Source organism: Aegilops tauschii, chromosome 2 (assembly GCF_002575655.3).
Source record: "Aegilops tauschii subsp. strangulata cultivar AL8/78 chromosome 2, Aet v6.0, whole genome shotgun sequence".
Taxonomy (NCBI): Eukaryota; Viridiplantae; Streptophyta; class Magnoliopsida; order Poales; family Poaceae; genus Aegilops; species Aegilops tauschii.
Window position 1 is genome coordinate 432,152,113 of NC_053036.3, and position 26,627 is coordinate 432,178,739.

Consider the following 26,627-nt stretch of genomic DNA (forward strand, 5'->3'; position numbering starts at 1 on the left):
GGTGCTCATTTAACCATGATCGTGCCAACTATGTTTTTTTAAATGACCGTAGACCAAGTTTAGTATTTTTTCCTCATTAGCATGTCTTATAAAACGACGATTCGCAAAGGTTTCATATTTTTTGGATTTTTTTATTAGTTATGCTCAGTTGAATATTGGTCAAACACTAGATAACCCCGTTGACCAACTCAAAACCCCTCTAAACCCCGCGGGGTTTCACCTAACCCTAGCTCCGAATATCAGCCGTCCAATCATACCCTAGCGCCAAGCGATGGCCCTCAGATATGGTCTTCTAGAAGGAATTCTAAGGCCAGGCTACATGCAGGCTCCGCGTCGTTGGATCACAAGGACGGCTCCGCATTGTTGGATCCTTGGGCGATTCGCGAGACGTTGGTTGTGCTCGCCCACCATTGCCTCTCCTGTCTTCTTCTTCTGCAGTGACCAGAGGAGCCACTCGTCTACTTCTTCTTCTCCGGCGACTAGATATGTCGAGCTACACTTCAGCCTCCCGCCCCTCTTGGCCCCAGTATGGTCCAGTGCCCATGGAGCGATGCCCTGACTACCCACGCACAGCGCCACTTAAAAGGTTGACTTCGAGGGAGGACAAGAATGGTAACTTTGGGCATGAGTTCGTGAAATGCGAGAGCAAGCCAGAGGGGCAGGTTAGATCTCATGATTTTTCCTTGACCCTTTCTATTTTCTATTTACTTCTAATTCTTTTTCATTGGATCTGAGATTTAGGGTTCATGATTTCATTTCAGATTGTGAAGAAATGCACACATTTTGAATGGATGGATGACTATGTTCGGAGGCTTCAAGGGGAGGACTTGCTTCAATTCAATGGGGCCGCAACCCGGGAGGTCAATCTGCCGTCAGCCACTCAGAATTTGGTTTTCTGAAAGTGCTGCTCCGACAGTTGAGGATGAGGATCTGAAGGGGGAATTAAAGAAGATGAACAAGAACTTGAGGCAGATGATTCAATTGAACAAGCACGTGAATATGATAGCTTTAGGATTTTATTTTTGTGTGGTTGCTCTAGGATTTTCTTACTTGCTGGTCATCACTCGTAAAAAAAATTATTTGTGTCGTGTCATGTGCTCTATGATTTGCTTAAGGGTTTGTGGATCATGTGCTCTCTGTGTTGCTTAATTTGTGGATCATGTGCTCTCTGTGTTGCTTAGACTATGTCTTTATCTCCATCTTTGAATCTCTGTAGGTGTTAGTTTTTGACACTTTCAGTTTCGTCAAACAACACCGCGGGCAAGAGAGAAAAAACGTAGTTATTGGGCCCAAATGAAACCAAGCTCTACTTGGGCCGTCGCATTGCGTTGACTGTGAAAGGCCCACAAAGATTAAAGAGGCCTGGAAAAATAGTGCATGCGCTGGCTCTGTTTTTCCTATGTTTTTTTGCTTAGAGAGATTGAGTGCATGTTGGTTACATTACAAGAATAGGTTACATCATTTTGTTTCATGCAATATTGCCACCAAGAAGTGCTTTTTTTCCTCTGCTTTTTTGCTTACAGATATTGAGTGCTTGTTTTTTTGCTTACAGAGATTGAGTGCTTGTTTTTTCCTCTGTTTTTTTGCTTACAGATATTGCCACCAAGAAGTCAACAATTACCGTTTTGTTTCATGCAATATGGCCACCAACAAGTAAACAATGGGCTACCCTTCAAAAAATTATTTTCATCCTGCCAAATGGCCACAAACTATTCAAAAATTAGCCTCTTTTTGTTCATACAATACAGGTATCCTACAATATATATGGGCACCAACAATTCAAAAAAATAGCTTCTTTTTCTTCTTCTTTTCAACATCAACATGGCTCGTCTTTCCAGCTTTAGTTTCCTTTTTGACACCTCAACTAGTCCATTAGCCGTCCGTGCCAAAACTTGGAACCAATAAAACCTATAATATAAGGGCCAAAATTAATTTCATCATGCCAAATGGCCATAAACTATTCAAAAATTAGCTTGTTTTTGTTCATACAATATACGGAATAGGGCCACCAACAGTTAAAAATTATCTTTTCTCCTTCTTTTCAACATCAAGATGGCTGATTTTTCTAGCTTTAATTTCCTTTTTGACACTTCAACTAGTCCATTAGGCGCGCTTGCCAAAACTTGACCCTAAAATATAAGGGCCAAAATACAAATATTACACAACATGAATATAACAAGACGAATGGGCTACCCTCCAACCATTTTTACAAGGCTAACCCCAGAACTTGCTGGTTTTCATTGAGGGATACCCTTTCATTGATTTATTTAGCAGAAGGGCTCGGCTACGACACCATATTCATCTAGCAATATCTCACGTCAAATAAGGGTACAACCAACGACATACAAAAGTAGCAAGCAAACACACGGATAACCAACGACATATCAAATAAGGGTAGCAAGCATAACATAGTTCTTAGGGTTCCCAACATGATATAACACGACAGAGATAAAAAGTTCACGGTACAACCAACAACATAATTAAGATAGAAATATATAAAAGATAAAAAGCCCTAACACCCTAGGGAAAGACAAGCTTCACGAGACCGGGCCTTCACCACCATCTTCACTGCGCCTCCTCTTCGCTGCTCCTCCTCCATGCCGTCCTCGCCGAGGTAGTAGGGGAGGTTGTGCATACCATTGTAGATGGGGAAGATGCTATTGAAGTTGGTGAAGATGTTGTAGGTGGTGAATGCGATGAACTCACACCCACACCAAAACACCTTGCCGAGAAGGTAGTACGCATCAAATCTGTTTGTAAAGTTGATGATGAGCCCTATCGGCGGAGTGCTGGAGTTTGGACGCACTTCCTCCAGTCGAAACATCATTGGCGAGCCCGCCAGGAGGTGGGCGAAGCCCGCACCAAGGAACCATTGGGCAAACTCCTTTGCACCCCTCCAGCGTGAGAATGCCCACACGCGGAGCGTCGTCTCCACGACGACGCCAGCGGGGTACCGCCTCCCAGCAAGGTCGGTGGGAGATCGAAGGTGCGGCCATTGTACTGCATCCTCGCCTTGCTTTGAGAGTGCTTTGGGTTTGGGTGAAGATGATAAGGGGACAGCGCAAATGGATGTGTGGAGAATAGGTGGAGGGGTGGGTGGTTTAAATAGGGGAAGGGAAGGGAAGAGGAGTGGCACCGGTCATGCTTTGGATTTGCTACGTTCAAATGAGCCGCGTCGATCGATATGCCACTTTAATTGCCAACAGTTTTTAATTGCCACGTTGAATAGATGCGAGTGGATCGAAAAGTCTGAAACCATGCTCTACATCAACGAGACAAGCGTGCGAGATGAGACGAACCAGCGGTAGCGACCGTGCCTGCGTTCGTGGTGGCTCGCGTGCAGAAAGAGGCCGGCCAGCGTTCGTGGCGGCTCACATGCAGAAGAGGTCGGTCAGCGCATCGTGGCGGCAGGCATCGACGCATGCAGGCAGGCTAGCTATGTGCATGCAAAGCAGGCTAGCTGGACATGCTCGTGCATGCATAGCAGGCTTCTGTCGTTGCGGCGCACGCAGGGCCCAACAGTCTAAGCAGGGCCCAACAGTCTAAGCACGGCCCAACGAGCGAATAGCAGCACCATCCAACGCAGCCCCAATCGTCAGGCCCAACGGGCGACACAGTCCAGCGTGGCACCACTCGTCAGAGTTAACGGTCAAAGCACTAACCCGACGCATCCGCCGTTTGTGACCATTTCTGAGGGTTTCAGACAAGAGAGTGGGGAAAAGTGAGCAAATGTTAAGAGCGTGGGGATGAATGTGTATGGCTAAGGAACCAGGGGCACGGATGTAAAAATCCCTATTAAAAATAGTTTTGAGAGAAACCGAAAGCATTTCGGGGTTACCGGAAGAGTTTCGGAGTTTACCGAGTAACACCAGGAATAAGGTGGATTTTTTGGAGATGTTAAATAAATGATAAAAGGTTTAATGTTGATTAGGAGGCTTTTAGAATATATTTAATATCAATGAGCAAAAGAAAATATCAATAAGGCCTAATAGGGGAGAGTTGTTGGGTCTATAGGCCCAATAAGAGTATGGCGCCCCCCTAGCTTGTTGGACAAGCTTTGGGGGGCGAATTGGATTGGCAGAGGGACTCCCTCTCCCATGGGGGCATAGCAAGGGGTGGGTCCCTCCTCAAGTTGGCTGCCCCCTCTTCCCTACACCTATATATACATGAGAAGGGCACCCCTAGAGACATAAGTTTCTCCCGTTGTCTTGGGCGCCCCCTCTCTCCCTCTCTAGGTCTAATCTTGTTCTAGACTTGATCTAGTTCTAGTTCTCCAATTCCTCACAATAGAGAAGCCCCGTGAGGTTCTCTTCTCCCTCCTCTAATTCTTCGGCGACGATTAGCTCTGGACGGCTAAGAGCTGCCGGATCATGAAGCATGTATGCTTGCAATCTATAGAGAGGCTGTGCCTTTGGTATTTTGTTAGAGGGATCATCATGGACTGTTCGAGGGACTTCAAGAAAGATCTACACCAACTCTTCTTTCGCTACAACTCGAAGTTGGTAACGATCCAATCTAACCCTGTATGCATCTTCATAGTGTTCCTAGGATTGTGATCGTACGATGATTTTTTTTATTTTCTACTACGTTTCCCAACAGTGGCATCATGAGCGGTTCTATGAGTAGATGCGGGTTACGATCTAGATCACATGTGTTTGTACTTTGTAGGGTATTGCACAAAGTTTTTAGTAATGATTTTGATTTATTGCTAAAAAGAAATAAGAACTAGATGAGTTTTAGGGCTTAATAAAATTGTGCGAGTAGAAGATAAGGTATTTTACTTGATGTTCTTGTTTGCTTCTCATGAGTGTTTCTTCGGTTCAGTTCATTGGCAGCATGATATAGCTTTCTACAAAGTTCTTACAATCGGTTGGCTCTAGCTGTCAACGATCTGTAAACAGTTCGTTGAGCTACATCATAGTCTACAATAGTGAACCGTCGCAAATACGAGAGGGCACGAAGATGCTTGATCTTCACGAGGGTCACACGTATTGATGAAGTTCAATGTGGGGCTATACATTTTAATTAGGCCTCTTCCCTCGCACACCCTGCAAAGTTAATCTAGCAACAAGAATAATCATACTTGATCATAGACATAGGTAGCTAGTGTTCTCCGAAACCCTAAAAACCACACAAATTAAAATTTGCTAAGCCGATTAGAGGATGTCTAACTTGGTTTTGCAGGATACATATGATGTGGTATATCCTTCATCATGACAATGAGTTTATGTATGAGATGGTTATATGATGTAACATTAAGTTTCCCGCACGTCACAATACGACATGATGGTTGGAGCAAAGGATTGTCACTTTAACGACCTGGGTGTCAAACTCGTTATTTTAATTTTACTACTTAACAAGAGTGACGAACTTGCTATGGAGGACCCCGACGCAAGGAGGCTTCATCAAGGCGCGGAGGAGAAGGGCTGAAATGTTGGTGCCACAGCAGCGGTTTTTGAAATTGCTGCTACGACAACGATTCCTTCTCTACATGGAATTCTTTTGGAGTGGAGTTGCACTGTGGTCTTGAGATTCTTCAATGGAAGGTCGTTTGTTCAAATGGGAAGTGCTCCGAAATTGCATGTACGAATTTCATATACTTGTTGCAAGTACTGATGAAATGGAAGGTTACGTGGTTACATCCAATACTGGAGGGTTGGTTCTAGTTTTGCCCTATTGGAAAAGCCTTTTTATGTGGCTATAGTTTTGCACAAATTCAGTGGGAGATTGCATGGCTGATTGGTTCCCCGCGAGCCAATATTTTCTACTGCTTCAAGGAATACTCAAGTCTTTGTGGTTTCAAGCTACTACAATGGAACAATGCATGGACACTCGACTTGGAGTCCTCTACAATGAGCAGTGGAGGTTCTGGCCATATTTCATTTGATCTGACGGTTGCTCGTACAAGCTATGCTTGTGTGATGGATTTTCATCATGGGTCTCCAACAATAACCCAAGTGGTATGTTCTTTGCAGAAGTACTTGCAGTAGTGCACAAAATGCCTTCTCCTTTTCACTTGTTGATGAAGATATATGGTTTCAACATGATTACCAGCGAAATCATGGTTTAAGTGTTCTGCCATTGACATGGTGCGCTGCAACTTCTCACAAGCTCATCCATCTGATTTTGTAATTGTTGCTTTTGTACAATTGGCGTCCAAGTTCAATCACCTGATGGTTTGGATGATCGCTTGGGTGCCATGGTCCATTGACTTTGGGCCCTTATCTCTTGATAATCAAACCAGACAAAAGATTTCTATGGCAGCGACACCGTTGAGACTTCCAATGCTATGTGATCTAAGTGTTCGGTGTTCAGTTGAGAGCAATATATGCATGCCACTAATGTGCAGAAGTGGCCTTTAGTGAACGAAGAAATGCCATGGGTCACGTCATCATCATCAACCAAGCTCACATAGTTGTCTTCCTCGACAAGCCTTCACTTCTTCAACTGACGTTAAGTTCTCGTCGACCATGGGTTCTCGGTGGCGCTATAGAACATCGACTTGAGGGCAAGTAGAATCTTATAGAGGAAGGATTGTCAGCGGCTCTTACCCTCACTCGGTGGGCCATCATCATCGCAAGAGGCCCAACCCAGATGGTAGTAGGATCAGGCACTATAAAAATGGCTAGGAAGGACCACAGAATGGGTGTTTGGACGAATAGGCTTTGGCCTTTGGCTGGCAAGGCGTGCGTCTTCTCTTCTGTTCCTGTAACTGCTCGTCTTCTTCCCTTGTCTCCTCCATGAACTCTGTTAGATAGCTTCTGATTCCTTCACAAGTAATTTGTAATCTTTGAATGCTTGCTAGTTGAGGTAATACAGTACTAGGTTGTTAACATCCAGACCCATGTGTCTGGTAGAGTTCAACCCGGTCAAACCCGACCCGGCCGCCGGCTTGAGTTGTGTTCATATTGAAGATGTTTTTGATGTTGCAAACTTATTTAAAAGAAATGTTTCAAGTAGAGATAGGAGTTTCTCCTCTAAAGATTAGACGGTTCGGGATCATGTTAATCCGATATACTACTCCCTCCGTCCGAAAATACTTGTCATCAAAATGAACAAAAAGGGGTGTATCTAGAACTAAAATACATCTAGATACATTCCCTTCTATTTATTTTGATGACAAGTATTTTCGGACTGAGGGAGTATTTGGAAACTTGTCCAAAGTAAGTGGGTAATGGACTCCTAAAAAAACCTAAAGAAATGAAACCTTCGCAGCCGACCGCGACGTGTCACTGTCAGCGGGCCAATTACGTGGCCACTTGGACGTGGGCCCCACCGGTCATCAAGACCAAACCGGCTTAACCCAACCGCAGTCCATTGACCTCCCCGGCCACCGCACTGGTGCACACCCCACCCTCTCAATCCCGTCCTTCCAAACCGCTTTCCCCCGAACGCCGGGCGGCTGAACGCGTCCCCATCCCTTCATGGACGCCGCGAGCCGCACCTGGCCGCCGCCCAACCCCTCGCCGGCGCCCTTCTCCTCCCGGCTGCGCGTGTCCTCCGACCCCCAACGCCGGCGCCGGCGGCGCCACTCCAAGAAGCCCAAGCCGGAGCCGCCGGCTCCCCCGCCCAAGAACGCCCCCGTCTGCTCCGGCGCGGACTTCGAGTCCCTCCCGCCGGAGCTCCTCCACCGGGCGCTGTCCGCGGTCGGCGCCGCCGACGTCTCGGCCGCCAGCCGTGCGTGCCGCTCGTGGCGGGACGCGCTGCAGCCGCTCCGCGAGGCGGCGGCGCTGCACGCGCACGGGCGCCGCCTCAAGCACGGCTCAGCCGTTCCCGCCGGACTCGACGGTGAGGGGCGCGAGGCGGCGAGGCAGAGCGCGCTGGGTCTTTTCAAGCGGGCGGCGAGGCTGGGGTCCGCGGCTGCGATGGTGGACGCCGGGCTGATGTGCTGGGAAGAGGGGCAACGGGAGGAGGCGGTGGGGTACTACCAGGCGGCGTCGGAGCTGGGACACCCTGTCGGCATGTGCAATCTCGGAGTGTCCTACCTCGAAGGTATCGTAGATTTGGCTTATATTTCCTTTCTTGGAGGGTTGTTCGAGCTGGTAGCAAAATGGTTAGTACAATCTTATTAGGACGAATTTGTCTGGTCCCATACTATCCTAGATTGGCAGGCGTGATTAGATTTGTTTACCGCGCAGTCCGAGACGATCTTTTATAGGGGGAATTATTGATTGTTCTGGCTCTGGCGTTTGCCTTCTGCTGGGTATTTTAGGTGAACTCTGGGGCTCTGCTCCAGGTTGATCATAAACTCTGATAGTAATGACGTGATCAACGCAATGAATGGTGGTGGCAATTCTCAGGACGGGCGGCTGCAATCTTTGATAACTGCTACCATATGTCTCGGGATCTTATTCAGGCCCATTTCGAGCACTGTCATAGGGAAGGAAATGCCGTAGCGCATGAGTTGGCTAGAATGGCTAGGTTTTCTTCTCTTAGTACTTGGTTTGATGATGCCCCTAGTGCCCATTATTACCCCTTTGCTTGTATTTGATGCTACTGTGATCACTAGTTAATAAAAGGAGTTTGAGTGTTAAAAAGAACTCTGGGGTTCTGCTGGCCTTTTAAGTAAAGTCTCTGGTTCTTTCAGTCTGATTATAACCTCTAAAGAGTGATAAATACCTAACTCGCAGAGGAGATACCTTTTATGTATTTTACCAACTTGTTTTCAATCAAACTCTTCATCTCGGAGCATTAGAAATTCAGAATTGACAATGTTGCCAAATCTCTTTACACTACAGCTGATCCACCCCAGGCCGAGGAAGCTGTTAGATGGTTTTATCCAGCTGCATCCGCAGGCAATGTTCGTGCCCAGTACAACCTAGCCCTCTGCTTGCAGAATGGAAAAGGAATCAAGCGTAATCAACGGGAAGCTGTAAGATACCAGCTCTGTGTTACACAGCTGTGATTTTCATTTTTTTTTCCCAAATCAAAGTAATTAGTTACTCCTGATGCTTACAAGTGGAACCAGTTTCATTGTTTTGATATCTAGTTTCTGTGGGATTTATTGGTAGCGCATCTCATGTGTGAACTAATTCTGCATTAGCCAGCGTCTAGGTGTTCTTATTTTTGGCTCTATGGGGATTTTGAAGCTGATTTGTTGTGCTTTCATGCTTTTAGTTGTTGAATTGCTTAGAGAACGGATTCATTGATCTTGGCACCCTACCAAGGTTATCAGGATTATATCACCCGGATCCATCATAATAAAGGAACTGGTCGATACAAGATTACCCTCCGTAGCATTTATGTTAAGGTTCTTACCTTTACATTTCAAACTGATAGAAACTTGTAAATGCAGGCAAAGTGGTACTTACGAGCTGCAGAAGGAGGGAATGTACGAGCCATGTATAATGTTTCCTTGTGTTACAGCTTTGGTGAAGGGTTTACACAGGATCCAGTGCGTGCAAAGAAGTGGCTGCAACTAGCTGCTGATTGTGGTCACAGAAAGGCTCTTTATGAGTCTGGTATTAAACTCTGTGCGGTATGTCATCCCTTTTCCTTTCATTCCTCGGGAATGCATGTATTACATATCTGAACTACTCCCTCCGTTCCTAAATATAAGTCTTTCTAGAGATTTCAATATGAACTACATACGGATGTATATAGACGTAGTTTAGAGTGTAGATTCACTCATTTTGCTCCATATGTAGTCTATATTAAATTCTTTTAAAAGACTTATATTTAGGAACGGAGGGAGTATTATCTTAAACTGATATCGTATTTTCATTTTGGAATGGTTTTCTTGTGAAGAAATGATGCGTTCATTGTATGTACTTATTTTTTCCTGCCATCCTGCATTGTGTGCCATTACATCTAATCATCTATCAATGCATAATCGTTGCCCACGGTGTGATGCTTCGTTGTTTTAGTTTGGAAGTCCTCAGGCTGCATACAATTGTAGGAGCAAGGAGCAGCTGACTTTCTACCTAGGACCTACACCAAACCACACCATTTTGATGTTGGTTTAGTTTGGCATAGATATATTCTCACAAAAGAGACCTAGGTAGACAGAAACGAAAGCAGCAGTATATAATATCTTTGTCAAGATGGTTGGTTTAAGGAATTTTTATTTTTTTTGCGGGTGGATTAAGGAAAATTGTGAACAAGCAACTATGGTACAGTGCCTGCATCGTAAACAAGCCATTGACACACATAATCTTTGTGATATGCCAACCATTCTTATCTTTATTTCTTTCTCTGAAAAGAAAGGTCAGATGCACTGTCTGTAACATTTTAATGACTGGTTCTTCAGTGTTCTAAGTCATGCATTACCTGTATCTTCTTGTTACATCCTTCTAATGATGATGCCTATGTTGTTTAGACAGGAGACAAGGTCAGATCTCTCATGTATCTAGAGCTGGCAACACGCCATGGAGAAAGTGCCGCCTCGCATATGAGAGATGTAATACTCGAATCACTCTCGCCTGCGATTGCCCAACGCGCTCTTTCAGATGCTGATAGATGGCGACCAAAATGTCTCTCTGCCAGAAGATGAGCAGATGGTTCCTTCCAAATACTAGCAACCCCTTTATGGAGCTGGTCGTTGACTACATCGTTTCCAAGGCAGGCGCTTCCCAAAGGGCATCTACATCAAAATCATCTTCATGTCCTTCTCCTTTTGCAAAACCTACCATTGCAGTTGTGACGGGGAAGTTGGTCAAATGGCAATGAAGGGTTCGAAGCAGCGGAATGCTGGATAAAACTGTATAGTACAGCCTAAAAATGGCTTGGTTCAGGTGACCTGAAGACTGAACCATTGCATCTTTGTGATCAGTAGAAACAATTGGGTGCTACTCCCTCTGTAAAGAAATATAAGAGCGTTTAGATTACTACTTTAGTGATTCAAACGCTCTTATATTTTTTTATGGAGAGAGTACTACTCTTTAGTCACCGAAGGTATAGTGCTGTACCACAGTCGAAAGAAACGATGCAAACTAGAATTGCATCGCATCTTTATTTTGGTGATTGAGGAAATGTTGAAGATCAATAATATGCTTGCAAATGGGCTTATGTCTTGTCAATAGAACTGCCATGATGAGCAAGATTTGGGCAATGTTGGAGAAGCGTGCCAGTGTTGATGCCATAATGGCGTGTACAATGGGAAGGGAATTTATGGCTCTCAGGCCAGTGAACCCTATATGCACAAAATAATTTTGTAATTGCAGAAAAAGTAAAAAAAAACTAATTTGGAAACAGATGTGATCAAGTATTGTACTTGTATACAAAGTTTTGCCAAGGAATGACTTCAATAGTATTGTGGGCGGAAAAAAACAAATCGAATGAAATATTACAAGTTGTTCATGCTATTTGTCATTGTTTTTTTCTTTTTGCCCGCTATATACAAGTTGTACATGCTATTTGTCCTTTTTTTTTTCCTTTTTGCCCTGAAGTCAATGTGAATTATTTCTTGGCAAAACTTTTTACACGAGTTCAATACGTGATCATATTTGTTTCCAGATAAGATTTGACTTTTCGTATGACTACTAAATTATTTTGTGCATATTGGGTGCACTGTCACCAGGGTATTTCCCGTGTACAATTGTGCTTACCTTAGCAATGCCACCTATGATAATTGCCGAGTTAAGCAAAACGAGAAATCAAAAACAAGGAAAGGTTTGTGTTTTCTCTTAGCTGAGTTGATCTTTTAGTAACAAGCCAGACAATTCTATCGATTGTACAAGATGTCATCTCTTAGTTATATATTTCCCCCACAAATTTAGGAGATAACAGTAACCATTGTATAGCACTTTTTTTTACGTCTACATGACATGCATGGCATAAGATGACTACGTCTATTCATTGCGTCAGTTGACTCGTGGTAGTGTTGACATTGTGCTTGCCTCTTGTACAGCCTAGTTCTGTTGCCATTGGCAAGGCCGTTGCCTATATACGGTTACACTTCACTATAGTAGTACCTTTGCGGCGTTCTCCTTTAAAGTTTGAACATTGTTGGTCTTCGAGGTGTTTGATCAGAAATTCAGACGTCTCAATCGGTTTGCGAGAAGATGTGAAACTAGTTTCTCATGGATTGCATTACGCCAGTCCAGTAAAAAATGATTGGTAACATAATAATCATTTTGTGCATAATAAGCAAAACCCCCTCGTCCCCCGCGTCCCTCTCTGTGGCGATTCGGGGGAACCCTAGCGCCCTCCACCGCCGGCCCCCCTCCACCCTCCCTCCCCCCTCGCCGCCGCCGAGGGACACAGCCGGGCAAAGCCCAGGCAGTGCCAGCGGCGGCGAATCCTCTCCCTGGCGCGTCTCTCTCTCTCCCCTGGCGGCGGCGCGAGTTCTTCCGGCAGCGGCGTTGGCGCGGCGGAGCTCCGGCGATGACTCGGTCCTACGGCGGGGTGGAGGGCAGGACACCGTCCAATGATGCTGCCTCCGCGGCGGCTGCGGCTTGGGGCCCTTGACCCCCGATGCGATCTGGATCTGGTGGTGCTTGGGTCTGGGCCATGGCGGCTGGCGAGGCGTGGTGTTCGTCGGGGCTTGTCTACCTCTAGGCATCATGGGGGTGCCGGCGGCGATGCGTGCCCGGCGTGGTGCCGCTGGTGGACGTGTGGTCATCTTCTTCCAGAGATGGCCAGCCAGAGGCTTGCTGATCGGATCTCGAGATCCATCATCTAGTCCCGGCTGCGAGTAGGGGAGACATGGTTGCCGGTGAATACCGAGCCGACGGCAGGCGATGGCGGCGTTCTCGCCGTTACCTTGATGGAGGCATCGTCGTGTAACTACTGTCGACCCACTCGTGCTGCTCCGGGGGAAACCCTAGGATATGGTGTTCCAGATCGGACGATGGCGGCACTGCGGTGTCGTTTCTCTCTTGGGAGCATCGTTTGTGGAGCAACGCTGGAAGTCAGAGGCAGGAGGTGGAGCGGCTTCGTCTTGCACGGAGTTTCGGTGGAGATGTCAAGTCATGCCTGACCGACAGGTGCTACGCTTTGTCATGCCTAGTCAGCAGGTGCTACGCACGACGGATCTTCCAAGGACTTCAAGCTGTGTCGGCTGGTGGTACTTGGCAGCATGGCGCTGAGGTGTATCAGTGGCGATCGCGACGTGCTCAGCTATTTGCACGCAGGGAGGAGATGCCGTTAGGCGCCGTGGTGGTGTCGACGATAGCTAGACCGAGCAAGGTTGATACATCAGTACAGTTCTGAAGATGGAGCGATGGCAGTTGGCGGCGGCGGCCTTTGAGAGCACGCCATACCAGTGTGCGTCCCAGACTCGGCAAGTGGCTTGGCTGCAATGTCTGTTTGGTATAGGCCCAGGCTATCTGCGCCCTTGCATTAACTAGATAGGTGTAGCGACAATTTGTTGCTTAGACGGCGGCTTTAGTCTTACTGTTGTATGACTTTGTAAGGTCTTGTGAGAATAATTAATAAAGTGATCGTATGCATCGCCCAGATGCAGAGGCCGGGGGTCATCCTCCTTTTAAAAAAAACATAATAATCATTGGCCCCAAGAGAAGGCATAACAACACACTTTTATTTATGCAGGCATTATGCCAGTCCAGAGATTATTAGATGCTACTTGTGCAGCTCAACATTCACAATCAATCAGTGCAGCAAACAAACATATTACAGAAAACGAAACAGACCACGAGATAACAACTTTTATTGCCAGTTTGTTCTTTTGAGGAGAGCTGCCAAGCTTAGAGCTTGGAAACAAGGGCCCCGTTCTGGATGGCCTTAGGCGACTCTGCTTCCTTGACATCGGCGGCATCAGAAGTGCCAGGAGGCACATCGACAGCAGGCGAGCAGTTGAAGAATCCATGTGGCTGTAAAGGAAAAAAACAAGCGTACTTTCAGCTGAGATCGTAAGTAATGACAGAACCTGACGATTTCCTCTCTGCAATCGAAGCTACAGAAGGAGGATTTTGGAAGGCTCAGACTGTGGTACCATGAGCATGAAGCCGATGTGTTCCACCGGCATGACCGGCCAGTCTTCCAGCCTTGGGATGTGGGTGAGCCCAAATACATACCTACAGATGCAGAATTTCAGTTGTAAGGATCATGAACTGCAAACTGAAGAAACAATGCTGGATATCAGCGTGCAAGGCAAATGTGTACCAGAGGACGATGTCAGTTTCCTCCAAGGGTCTATCCTTCTTCACCCAAGTAGCTAAACCCTCATGAAGACGTGGATTCTGGTTGGGGAACTCCCCTCCAGGAAACTTCTCATCGCTCTTGTATGGTGTCACCCAAAGATTGTGCTTTAAGAACCCGGCTCTTCGAAGAAACTTTGCCTCAGGCAGAGCAAATGGCAAACAGTTTGAACCAGGCACGAGTCTGAAACCAGTTGGTTGTCCGGTACGATTTACAGCCCTTGTGTTCCTAACCTGATCAAGATGCAAACAAGAAACATGGAAGAAAAGCAGTATGATCAGCTTCCCCAAGGCTCCCAAACAAAAAATAAAGTGATTTGCTGAGAGGTGTGAACATGGCGTCGCTAACATTTGACATGCTTCTTGTGCAACTGGTATGTCGTTACTGACATGAACACTAAAGAAAATCAGGAGATATAGCTGCTTGATGACAGAAAATTCTGAAGCAACGCTTGCAGTTATGCACAATGTCATATGGTCTGTTATCATGGATGATTATAATTTGATGTGTTGCCATGAATAATCGACAATGACATGATAAAAAGAAGAGAACAAACAAGCATGTACGTATGTGCTCTTACAATCCAATGTCGCGCAGATGAAGGGTCACAATCTCTCATTGCTTGCAACTCGGATTTCAGTATTTTTTCTTCAGCATAGAAAGCATTGTTGTGCACATTATTTGTGCCTGCACTTTCGACTTTGACATTTACTTCAACCACCTGTGATAGAAACAAGCGCGTCAATGCACTATGCAAATATTTAAGGGTGCATTGTACAAAAAGAATACAAAGTTATTCTACAAGGCCAGTATAGTCAAAAGGAACTTCCATTTAGTAGATGCATGCAGTGGTCCATTTCTTAAACTAGTTTCTCATGGCATTTTGATAATAAGAAAAAGCATAAAAAAGGACCCACCTGATTATGAGCTTCGTTAGGTTTGCAATCAACAGCCATGTCCATACGGGCAACAAAGAAATGCTGGTGGACAGGTGCATACAGACTAGGAGCAATAGTTGTACCATATTTCCTTGATTCCCCAGGCATCAGAGCTCCCAAACTCAGAATTCCAGTAAGTTTTACTTCAGCTTCTATCTTACCATCCTGTAACCAAGGAAAAAACTAATAGTTACATTACAATAACTAAATCATAGAACATAGATGCATCATGCCATTCAATAGAAGAGCTGGATTCAAAATATTAATTTACTAAATCTCAAATAGTCTATTCGAATAGTTACCTGATAAAAGTGCCAGTAAAAACCATATTCATAATTGGCAACTGTGCAGATAAATGACACCGTGAGCCTCCTTGATCGCCTAACTTCTGCTAAACCAGTTCTCCAATCTTGGTGTTTCCAAAGGATTCCATGGTCCTCCTCGTGCAGACACACACAGTTCTCAATTGTCTCCACATGACCGGTAAAGTTCGTGAAGTGTGCATCAAAATACTTGATGTAACCCAAGCAGTCACACCCCTATACACGCAAAAAAGATAGAGAATATAGTCAGATGAAACTCAAACTGATAAAAGAGAAAAAACGCCTAGAACTGAGCAAATGACCTTCTTAAGAGAATGAGCATTTTTGCCAAGTCCATCTTCTCCAGCATCGAAAGCATTCTTGCGATAATGTGGTTCACTTGGATCTCCATAAGGAACAACCATCTCAACAAAGCTCAGCCTATGAGCTATAGGTCTACGTCCACGGCTACCATCAACATATGCAACAGAGTAGATGACCAAACCCTCTTTAGGGGTGAAGCCAATACGGAAATTCCACTGCTCAACACCATTAGAAGTGTTATTAACTCTAGGTGACAAGTTTTTTTAATACTGGTATGATAGGTTAAACATTAAGCAACCATGTACCTTCTGCCATTCCACAAAATAGCCATTAATACGGAAGCTTGGGCCCTCAGGCTGATTGATAATAAGAGGTTTCACATCACTTCGATCAACACCACCTCTAGTTTCTCCAGGAGTGTAGTTTCTCAAATGATCTGGTGGGGGCAGAGGAACAAACTTCCTGTCTTCAAACTCTATGACAATATTATTCTGCATATCAACAACAACATGGATCCCTTCGACAGGACGAGCATAACCATTCTCCATGGGACTATCACTCTCAGTTCGGCAAAAGATTAGAGGCCTGGCAAGTCTGCGACTGGGAGCATCAGCATCACTGTAGTAGCCAGCACACCTGACGGTTTATGAGCGAAGTTCAAGTCAAATAAAATGATGATGTAAGCTGAAAGATAACCCACAATGGAAAATGCGATGGAATAAAATTTCGGCAGCTAGCTTACCAGGCATCTACCATGACAAGTTCCATATCGTCCACACCTCTTTTCTTCATAGCTTCAACAAATGGAGGATAATTTTTGACAGTAGCTTCACACTCAGCATATTCCATAGCATCCTGTGATATATAATAATTAAAAATTCGCAAGAAAATATTTCAAACTAAATGCTGCATAAGGTTCAAAAGGATGTCAAAAGAGACTGTTCTGGCAGATGCGTAGGCGTAAATATTGGAGAACTAAAGAACTGTTATCTGCAGCAATCATTAGTGGTATAATGGTTGCATATCATTGCATACTATTATATGGAGTAACTGGTTCGCAGATTAACAATTGGAATTTGAGACGATGAAACTTAAACAAATTAAGTAGGCTTACCATTGCAGGCTGTACATCTGGAACAACTTCCGATGATATCACCTTCCCTCTGTGATGTCCACCTCTAGTAGCTGCATGCACTTCGGATAGTTCTACTATCCAAATGGTAGTCTCATTTGAATGTCTATTGTAGACAACAAGCTTAGCCCTCCTGGGAGGCAACCTGCTCGGAATGACGGCAGAGCCTTTGGTTCTAGGGAGCAGTGATGGTTGGAACGGCGGGAAAAAGTAGGCATCGGCTAATGCTACAACATTCTTTTCTGGTTCCAGTAGCACAGCTTCAACAAAACGCATGCTGTCACGTTCCTATAATTTTAGAATGCTGCTTGTCAAATCGTTTTTCAAGGTTGTACAGGGAGAACCGGAGAAGTATCAGAAAGATTCTTGTTGACAAACCTCAGGAGATTTTCCAGCGGCTCTTACAGTTGCAACAGCCACTGCAATTTCGGCAGCAGATAATGGGTCCAAAGGGTGGAATCTTTGAGCTCTCGTCATTATGGGTATCCCTGCATTGTTTTTCACCCAGCAGAACATTAGGAATGGAATGAATAGTATGATATAGTTCAGCTAAGACAAGGCATACATTTCAAACTACTATAATAGTTGATCCCTACTGGACTCACTCAAATAACTTCCAACAAATTTTAACACGTAAGGCACATACACCAATCATAGAGCAACGGATATACATGACTCTTCAATGACATAGGTCAAGCATTCATAATAGAAAATTTGGCAGGTCAAGAGCACCATGCTCCATGTGCATATCAGGATGGCAAAAGGGGCACTTGATAGAGAAATGGCTGTTGTTGACCTCTCTCCTATAAGCAACTAAAAAACTGCACTGACATGGACCATACTGTGTGAATGCAAGTCTTATAATATTGTTCCATCCACTAACGTTCCTTCTTGTAGGTTCTTAGTTAGAAGAAATAATATAAACATAGATATGAAAATACACATCGTCTTTACCAACAACGATTGTGTAGACTAAATCAGAAAACAGTGTTATCTAATTAGACAAAGCACATAATAATAGCATCAATTATGTACAATCCTCTCACTAGATAATACACAAATTAAAGTTTGACAGCTGAAACGTAGACATTTCTTACGATCAGGTTAAATTATGTCCGTTTCCAAATGTTTTTTTCATGAAGATATCTGTTCAGACAAAATGAAACAGGGTGCTTGTCAATTTCCTAAACCGAAGAGATGGGCTACCAAGGTTAAATTATGTCCGTTTCCAAAAAAAAAATCGTGGAGATATCTGTTCAGCCAAAATGAAACTGGGTGCTTGTCAATTTACTAAATGGAAGAGATGGGCAAGAATGATTTGTCTGATATTTAATGATAATTTTGGTTTATATTACATATTCAGATCCTGTCAGACACCACAAAAAACTACAAATCTTTGAGAGTAAGATGAACTTGAAAAACCAGCTAGAATGGGTCTCATCAGACAACTATCGAGTGTTCGGCGTGTGCACACTGCAAATGATGCAGTTGGACGGCGCAGATAAAGCGTGTACCTACATGGGAGCTTAGCCGTAACTTTCCCTACAAACACTGCTTTAAGCATGTCCATTGCCAACCGTGCCCGATATATTATTGTGCATGATTAGCAGCACCCGACAAACACTACTACGATGAGATAATATGTTCACCGCCCACTCTGCGGGCCAGGCAGATCAGATTGCATGATCAGCTTGTCCATGCTGCCTAGTGGCGCATCCAGAAAGTGTGAATGCCAAAGTTAAAAAAAAATTGTGTTGGCCCCATCACTCAAATAATCAAGAAGCTTTTTGGTCCATCTATTGTCAATTAACAAGTAACATCATTATATATATACATATATCCCTCGCACTTTCCCAGCTTTCCCTATACGAAACCTCAGCATCAACCAAAAAGTTAGAGGAAAACAAAATGATCACTGCTACTAGTGATCAGAGAAAAAGTTCAAGCCCCAACAACTATCAACTATCGAGCACAAAAGCCAGAATAGCGAACAACAAAACGAAAACTTGAAATGTTTGTGACAGCACTGCCCACAGTAGGCAGGCAACAGCACGTCATGCCCCAACTATTCAATTATCAGGTTACCTAAATAAGATACTGTAAACCACAAAAAAAAAAATTGATGATATGGTCGATTAGTATTTCACTAAAAGATCTAATCGGATGCTGATGAACAATGCCCCTGCTACAAAACAATGCATGGCTATCTGCATACCCCGATTGCATACATACCAGAACTATGTGAATAATTGTATAAATCGCATTTTGGTTTTAATTCCTGCATCTCGAATCTGGTCCTAGAACAATAATTGGCTGATCCTTCTTCGTCTCTGCGCTTGCATGCAAACGGGAAGTGGAGAGCTACGCACTCTATACAGATCCCACCACTACTGGGTTGCATTCCCACAGTCGCATACGAGACCCCACGAGAAATCGTGATCGACACAAACACCGTCACGTGCCTTACCCAGCTTTCGCCATCCATGCGCCGCACGGCACCCATTTCCCATGACCCGATCGGCCGCGCCCGCTCACAAAGATCAATCATACACTCTCGTCCCTCGCAAATCAGTCGCATGATCCAACCCGATCGAGAGAGTGAGAGGCAGCGAGAGAGGGAAAAAAGGGAGGTGGCTATTCCCGAGTCCCCATATATACCTTTAGAGGAGGCCTTGGCGGTAGTGGGCTGGGCCGCGGACCCGATGTCGTCCATCACGGCGCCGCCCCCGGCAGCGGAGACGACGCGCTCACCGCCACCGCCGGCCGCGGACATGGAGACCGCCTTCCCCGGCGCGGCGATCGCCGCCCTGAGGGCATCGCGCGCGGGGCCCCCGCAGCAGAGCGCCGCCTTTTCCTGAGCTGAGGCCATTGGAGCGGGTTCGCGAGCTGACCGTGTCCGTAGTCTCCTCCGCCGTCTCCGCCTCGCCGGATCCCACGATCTGACATACAGCACAGGCCTCCGCCTCCCCGCGCCTTCGTCCTCCCCCCGCTCCCGCTCTCACTCCCCCGCGTCAGGGCCTCCGCGTCTAGGGGTTCTACGGGATCGGGCCAGGGTTTCGAGCACCCGTCCTCTCCGCGAGAGAGCCGAGGATCGTGCGCCGGGCTAGCTCACACCGGAGTGGTGGTGGTGGCGGTGGGGAGAGGAGAGGAGAGGAGCGGGGAGAGGGCTTGGGGTTGGGCGTCGGGTGTTCTGTAGAGCGAGGCGACGGGGGGATCACGTGCATTTATAAAAGGCGAGGGGAAAGGTGACCGGGCGTGCGATGTGGGTGGGTGGGCTGGCCTGGATTCAGGATACTTCCGGCTTATTCGCTCGGCTAGATGCACACGCAACCGTACCCTGACCGTCGCTTCGGCCAGGGCCGTTAGGGGGGAAAATGTTGAAATGTTTATCACTCCACGAAACGCACTCCCCGTGTTTATTCCCTCCGTCCTAAATTACTTGTTACAAAAATGAATAAAAATGAATGTATCTAGAATTAAAATACATCTAGGTACATTCATTTCCGCGATAAATAATTTTGAATGGAGGGGGTATAAGTCTTTTCAGAGATTCCAACGCGGACAACATACGGAGCAAAATGAATGAATCTAAACTCTAAAATTTAAGTCAACATACGGTGTAAAATGAGGGAATCTAAACTCTAAAATGCGTCTATATATATCCCCATGTAGTTTGTATTGTTATCTTTAAAATGCCTTACACTCCCTCCGTTTCCAAATATAAGTCATTTTAGAGATTCTAACAAGTGACTACATACGGAGCAAAATGAGTGAATCTACATTCTAAAATATGTCTACATACATCCATATGTTGTAGTCCATTTGAAATGTCTAAAAAGACTTACATTTAGGAACGGAGGGAGTAATTAGAAATGGAGAGAGTATAAAAGTATAGCAATAATACAAAATTATAGCAGTGAGTGCATTGCTATTTTGTTTTATATTTTGAGAAAATCAGGTAACGCACCTAGGAGACTTGTTTTCTGCTAAGTCCACCCACATGGTGCCCCAAATTCACGCTGAACAGTGGGTTGGCCCAAGCTTGTGGCTTGACATACTCCTATATGGTTATACATTGATTAGAGCATTAATTATGATTAGACCTTTCCCAATTCTCTTATTCATATGTTGATCACGAATGCAAAGAATTACAAATTAGGTAATTGTGTCCATTTGGAGTCGAATTTTATTTCGGTCTTCTGTATTCCAGAATAAGTCACTGCTAATGCACGCAAAAAACTCCACTACAGCAAAGATGGTGGATGCAAGTAATCTTTGGTGGATGGTGATGGTGTGTTGGGAGTATAAGATGGTCTAACTTTTTTAGACACGTTTTAGTGTATTTGTTCATCCATTTTATCCATATAACATCCATATTAAAATGCCAAAAATTATCTTACATCATGAACGGAGGGAGTATTCCACTATGAACTGTAGCTTGCAGACTGGCCATACAAAAACTTGGCTCATCGATATCCATGCAGTTAAGCTTTTTTTTATACTAAGTACGATGTGCATGTACTAAAGTGCGTGCATTGCGTGGGGCGTACACCATCAGTTAAGTTCATGGTCACGATTTCACCAAGAAATCCTGTGGACATGACATGAGGGCAATAGGGATTAATTTAGGCGAATGATTGACACTGGTACTTAGCAGCTGGTTTGTTTTGTGCGTATACTTTTCCTAAAATAAAAAGGGCAACTTGTGCTGCTGATATTCTTGCGGCAGGAAAGCACTTTTGTCTCTGCTGATTGGCATGTATCGAGAGAGGAATATCGCAGCATGGCAAAGCAGGGCGGGCAGTACTGCGTGCATGCGTGTACTTAAAGTGGGCGAATCTTTTCTATCGCGCTTGATGATGATTACAGTACAAAAGTTAATTGGTGGTAGCACGTAAGTAGTACTCCTATGTGTGAGGACGTGTGAGGACGTGAGCCGTGAGAGTGAGAGCACCGATGGAGCACGGATGCCCCGTGACAAGGATCGGTCGATCGATCGGGAGCTGAAGGCCGACTTATCATCCATCCTTGTGCACGAATATAGCGTGCGTGGAATCCCGTTGCATTCTCATCTCCCTCAAAGCATCTCCAGCCGTTGAGCCCTCAGGAGGCATTTTTTTCGTCGCTTGGGGGGCTGTCGGCGATTTTTTTTACCTGAGAGTAAAGAAATTTCCACTCGTTGCGCCCCCAACGGCTCTTCTCTCCTCTGCTCGGCCATGCCGCCTCCACCTCCATGGCCACTTGCTCCTGCTCCTCCTCCTCTCCACCCGACCTCGCCGGCAGCAGCGACAGTCGGCTCCGCATCTTCCCAGGCCGCGCCCGCTCGCCGGCCGCGCTCGCCCGTCCGTGCCCAGGCCGCGCCCGCTCGCCGGCCGCGCTCGCCCGTCCGTGCCCAGGCCGCGCCCGCTCGCCGGCCGCGTGCTCCCGCCACCGCGGGGCACAAAGGCCATGGCCAGGGCGAGCGAGGCAGCAACAGAGGCCGCGGGGGCGCGTGATGCCGGAGCAGCAAGTGGCGGGCGGAGCCGACGAGGCTGTGCGGCGGCAGCAAGCAGCAGGCCACGCACATGAGGGTGCGGGCGAGCTCCACCCCGGCGACGAGTGCCAGCTCCGGCCACGGCGCCTCCCATGTGGCTTGCTCTCCCTTGCGGCTCGGCGTGTGTGCGTGGGATAGGCAGAAGAAAAGAGGAAAGAGAGGAGAGAGAGGGGGATGGGTGGCTGACGTGGGCCAATTGGATTGGTTAAATAAAGTGCCGGTGCCCCCAGATGCCCCCTGATGGCCTGGGTGTGGCCTGGGCTCGCCGGCTGTATTTTTTGCCCAATCCGGTGAAAAGTGAGGTCTTGAAAACCCGAGTGGGACTTTTTTGCCCGCCGACGCCTAAAAAATGGTCTGGGGAGACTTTTTGGGGCACTAGTGGAGATGCTCTCACCGACGCCGGTAGCTTTATTGGTACTCGATGATAGCCATTGTTGGCGCTCCTACCCGTCACCAACTCCTTGATTACTAAGTTGAGTTTGTAGGGATTATTAAGTTGGGTTATTGTGTTAGCTAACAAAAACCCAATTTGACATTGCCTTTTTGTACGGTGCTGCCTATCTCGAAGATTCTTCAGTGCTTGATATGGACTAGGAAGCCATCATACAGTATGGTGGGACGGGATTTTCAGTTCAAGTTACTTAGTATAGTGTACACCGTGCCTACCACATAATTCCCTTCGGCTTGTCAAACAAAGGCATATGTCTATAGTTTTAATTTCCCATATTTTGCGGGAGACTGATTTACGACACCACCTTTGAAAGGGTTGCTCGCTGAGCGCACACCCAAGTACTCCAGATGCACCACGATTTTTTGTGTAGGGTAAGCCAACGCGAGACGTGCGAAACTCCCATCAAAAAAGAAAAAGAAAAAGAAAAAGAAAGGGTTGCTCGCTTTTACGTGCTTGATTCGAACACATGGGGAGACATGGGTGCCAAACGGAACTTGGTGTCTTGCTACTAAAGCACGGGCAAATGCGCACCTGATGCATGCATGCCGGCCTGCATCGTCTATCTCCAAGCAGTAGTAGTAGGTTTCTATTCTCCTATGACAACAAGTTCCATTTTGGCATCGGTGTTTTAACCAGACACCCGCAAAAAAAAGTGTTTTAACCAGGCACTGTAGCTCATCGCTTGGGGTTGGGGGTAAAAATAGGATGACAGACTTGTGGAAATCAGGCAGGCAACGGGTTTGGCCTGTGATGAAGGCGTCCGTCCATTTTGGTTGGGGTACAGTAAGATAAGAGGGCGTCGTGATAGGATAGGAGTGTGCGGGTATGCATGATATGATAGGAACACGCACTAGTCAGTCATGTCACCGGCTGGCTGGCTGTTGCCCACTCGCCCCGCAGCTCAGCCTTCCCTTCGTCACAGGACAACGCACTAGATTTTTGTTTAGGCTGGCCATAGTAGGGTAACATAACCGGTAACATGCATTTGAGACTAGCAAACATGCTTATGTGGCACACAATTAAAGAAGAGAGAGGGTTAGAGTAACATAGATAGATACCATATCATGTTAAATGATATGCTACTTTGTGTCATGCATGTCAATAAATATGGTCATCTATGATACTACTTTATAATACTATGCACTATGAAGGTAGTATTATATACTATTATCATATGCATGATACTAGTATATGTTACTCCCCACTATGAGTAGCCTTATAGTTCAACGCGCCGAGTAATGTGGCCTTGAATTTCCTTCACAAATTTTCAAAGCGGGTCACTCTCGAGTCACACACTCATACTCTACTATTTTGTGTTTGCTGTAATGTTTATTACACCACGAGTCCCGCTGGATTATTCCCTCGCTGGACGGCTCCCCGTCATCCTGGGCCCCGGCCCGCATTATCGCTGACAGGCCACGTCACCAGGGCCCAGGCCTGGAAAAAGCGTGGACTCTGTGGCGATTTTAGCAGGAAGACGCGGTAGGACTCGCTGCATTCGCACGCTGTCGATGACACGCTGGGCCTACACGCGTTGGGGCGCGCTGTCAGTGGTCCCGAGTTGTATTCTTTGTGTGTTTGATGAAGAAAAACATGCATCCTTCCCCTCATAATTAATATTAATGATTAATAAGAAAAAAAAGGAGAAAGACATGCACGGATAGCAGAGTACAGCCTGCTTTGATCGATCAAAGCGTGATCAGTGGAGGCTGGTGACCAGTCGGATTAGTGGTTGACCCGTCCCCCCGTAACACCTAAGCAACGCGCCAGACGATTTCACTGCAAGGTTTTCTGAATTTACGGAGTCGCCGACGTGATTTTTTTTGGAGGGTGACTGGTAGATTCGACTGATGCAAGTACTCGATGTATCATCAGTATTTTTCCGGGTAGCAGTATGCTGCTGATTCCTTCCCAGCACACGTAAGGATCATGGGTCGGCGAGAATGCAATTTTGGTGCTATGTGCACTGCCAGGTTGCGTGGTGGAATCCAGCACTTCGCACTACCACTACAGTACATACGTACTCTTAGTTAAGGTTCATGGCGGTAGCGCAGTGTGGCCACGTCCGTGGTTAATTACTGATTTGGCAACGTTGACATCACAGCCGCACTCTAGCTAGCTGAGAGCATCTCCGGCCGTCGGCCCTTATCAGGCTTAAAAATCGTCGCCTGGGGCGAGCCGGCGCTAAAATCGGCGCTGGGGCGATTGGGTTTCCAGCCGTCGCCCCAGGCACCGATATCGGCTCATTTTTTACGCAAATATAACCGCTTTTCGGCCTAGTTTCGGTGATAAATCGGTCCGATATCGGCGCAAATCGGCCCATATTCGTGGTGGTTGGGCGCAAATTCAACTAAAGTAATTTTTTTATCACATAGTTCATCACAGAAAATCAATAAAAATTAAATAGTTCAACAACAAATAGTTCAACAACAAATAGTTTAATACAAATTATATAGTTCAACAAATAAAAACCATATTTCATCACACGTCGAGTTAGGCGTTGCCCTTGAGCCTCCATAGGTGCTCCACCAGATCCTGCTGCAGTTGTTGATGCACCTATGGGTCTCGGATCTCCTGACGCATATAGAGGAAAGCAGTCCAGGTTGCCGGTAGCTGGTGATCAACTTGCGGAAGAGGACCCTGACTGTAATATGGTTCAGTGTCAACCACTGGCTCTTCCTGTTCGCTCTCAATGATCATGTTGTGCAAGATGACACAACAAATCATGTTCTCCCACATTTGATCTTTCGACCAGGTCTGAGCGGGATACCGGACAACAATAAATCGAGATTGGAGCACACCAAATGCTCGCTCGACATCCTTCCTGCAAGCCTCATGAACCTTCGCAAAGTGGGAGCTCTTGCCTCCTGGCACAGCGTTTGAGATAGTCTTCACAAACGTAGACCATCTCGGATAGATGCCATCAGCTAGGTAGTACCCCCTTGCTGTAGTGTCGGCCATTTACCTCGAAGTTCACCGGAGGAGCATGACCTTCAACAAGCTTGGCAAAGACAGGGGGGCACTTCAGCACGTTGATGTCATTGTGAGTTCCTGGCATACCAAAGAAGGAGTGCCAAATCCAGAGGTCCTGTGTGGCCACTGCCTCAAGTACCACACTGCAACCGCCTTTGGCGCCTTTGTACATCCCCTGCCAAGCAAATGGACAGTTTTTCCATTTCCAGTGCATGAAGTTGATACTTCCAAGCATCCCAGTAAATCATCTTGCTGCATTCTGTGCTAGGATCCGAGCAGTGTCTTCAGCATTGTGTGATCGCAAGTATTGCGGTCCAAACACAGCCACCACTGCCCTGCAGAACTTGTGGAAACACTCAATGGTCGTGGACTCGGTAATGCGCCCGTAGTCGTCGAGTGAATCATCGGGAGCTCCGCATGCAAGCATCCTCATAGCTGCCGTGCACTTCTGGATTGAGGTGAATCCAAGTTTGCCGGTGCAATCCTTCTTGCACTTGAAGTAGCCCTCGAACTCCCGGATGGAATTCACAATCCTGAGGAAAAGCTTTCGACTCATCCGATAAGGCGCCGAAATACTTTGTCGCTGTGCAATGGAGCATCGGCGAAGTAGTCGGAGTAGAGCATGCAATAGCCTTCCAGACGATGCCGGTTCTTTGCTTTCAGCTGCCCCGGCGCCGAGCCTCCTCGCCGCGGCTTTTCATTGCTCGCGAGCAGGCCATCGAGGGCGGCAAGGACCATCAGATGCTCCTCGTCCTGTAAGTCGGCATCGGCTTCCTCCTCCAGCAACGCCGCGAGCGCCTCCTCGTCATCCGAGTCCATCGGCCGAGCAGGCAAATCGCCGAACACCTGGCAGGCGCGGTGGGCGCAGAGCCGC

General features: G+C 46.3%; 2 protein-coding genes across 3 annotated transcripts; one reads left to right on the top strand and one right to left on the bottom strand.

Moving 5' to 3' along the window:
* The first annotated feature begins 7,320 nt into the window (after positions 1-7,320).
* LOC109771220 (F-box protein At1g70590) lies at positions 7,321-11,050 on the top strand. Of its 2 annotated transcripts, none has more exons than XM_040399297.3 (4): positions 7,321-7,992; positions 8,739-8,872; positions 9,296-9,478; positions 10,323-11,050. In XM_040399297.3, the coding sequence occupies exons 1-4, from the start codon at positions 7,425-7,427 to the stop codon at positions 10,350-10,352; spliced, it is 915 nt and encodes a 304-aa protein (XP_040255231.1). In that variant the 5' UTR covers positions 7,321-7,424; the 3' UTR covers positions 10,353-11,050. The 2 variants fall into 2 exon arrangements, with proteins under 2 accessions (XP_040255231.1, XP_020185501.1); XM_020329912.4 differs by having other exon boundaries at positions 7,325-7,992; positions 10,319-11,050.
* Positions 11,051-13,459: 2,409 nt separating this feature from the next.
* Positions 13,460-20,012, bottom strand: LOC109771221 (amine oxidase [copper-containing] zeta, peroxisomal). The gene is made up of 12 exons (XM_020329913.4): positions 19,455-20,012; positions 17,175-17,284; positions 16,779-17,084; positions 16,407-16,519; positions 15,970-16,300; positions 15,664-15,879; positions 15,341-15,577; positions 15,018-15,203; positions 14,681-14,821; positions 14,065-14,333; positions 13,895-13,976; positions 13,460-13,772 (listed from the first exon to the last, which is right to left on the bottom strand). Exons 1-12 carry the CDS (start codon positions 19,663-19,665, stop codon positions 13,647-13,649), a joined length of 2,328 nt encoding a protein of 775 aa, XP_020185502.1. The 5' UTR covers positions 19,666-20,012; the 3' UTR covers positions 13,460-13,646.
* Between the last annotated feature and the right edge of the window lie 6,615 nt (positions 20,013-26,627).

Bases quoted from the DNA above. Each gene is read 5' to 3' on its own strand.
- LOC109771220 (XM_020329912.4), top strand. From the start codon at position 7,425: ATGGACGCCGCGAGCCGCACCTGGCCGCCGCCCAACCCCTCGCCGGCG. The intron at 7,993-8,738 runs GTATCGTAGATT...TTTACACTACAG, and splicing joins CGGAGTGTCCTACCTCGAAG to CTGATCCACCCCAGGCCGAG. The intron at 9,479-10,318 runs GTATGTCATCCC...TATGTTGTTTAG, and splicing joins CTGGTATTAAACTCTGTGCG to ACAGGAGACAAGGTCAGATC.
- LOC109771221 (XM_020329913.4), bottom strand. From the start codon at position 19,665: ATGGCCTCAGCTCAGGAAAAGGCGGCGCTCTGCTGCGGGGGCCCCGCG. The intron at 15,880-15,969 runs GTACATGGTTGC...GGTGTTGAGCAG, and splicing joins ATTTTGTGGAATGGCAGAAG to TGGAATTTCCGTATTGGCTT. The intron at 15,204-15,340 runs GTAACTATTCGA...CCTTGGTTACAG, and splicing joins TTTACTGGCACTTTTATCAG to GATGGTAAGATAGAAGCTGA.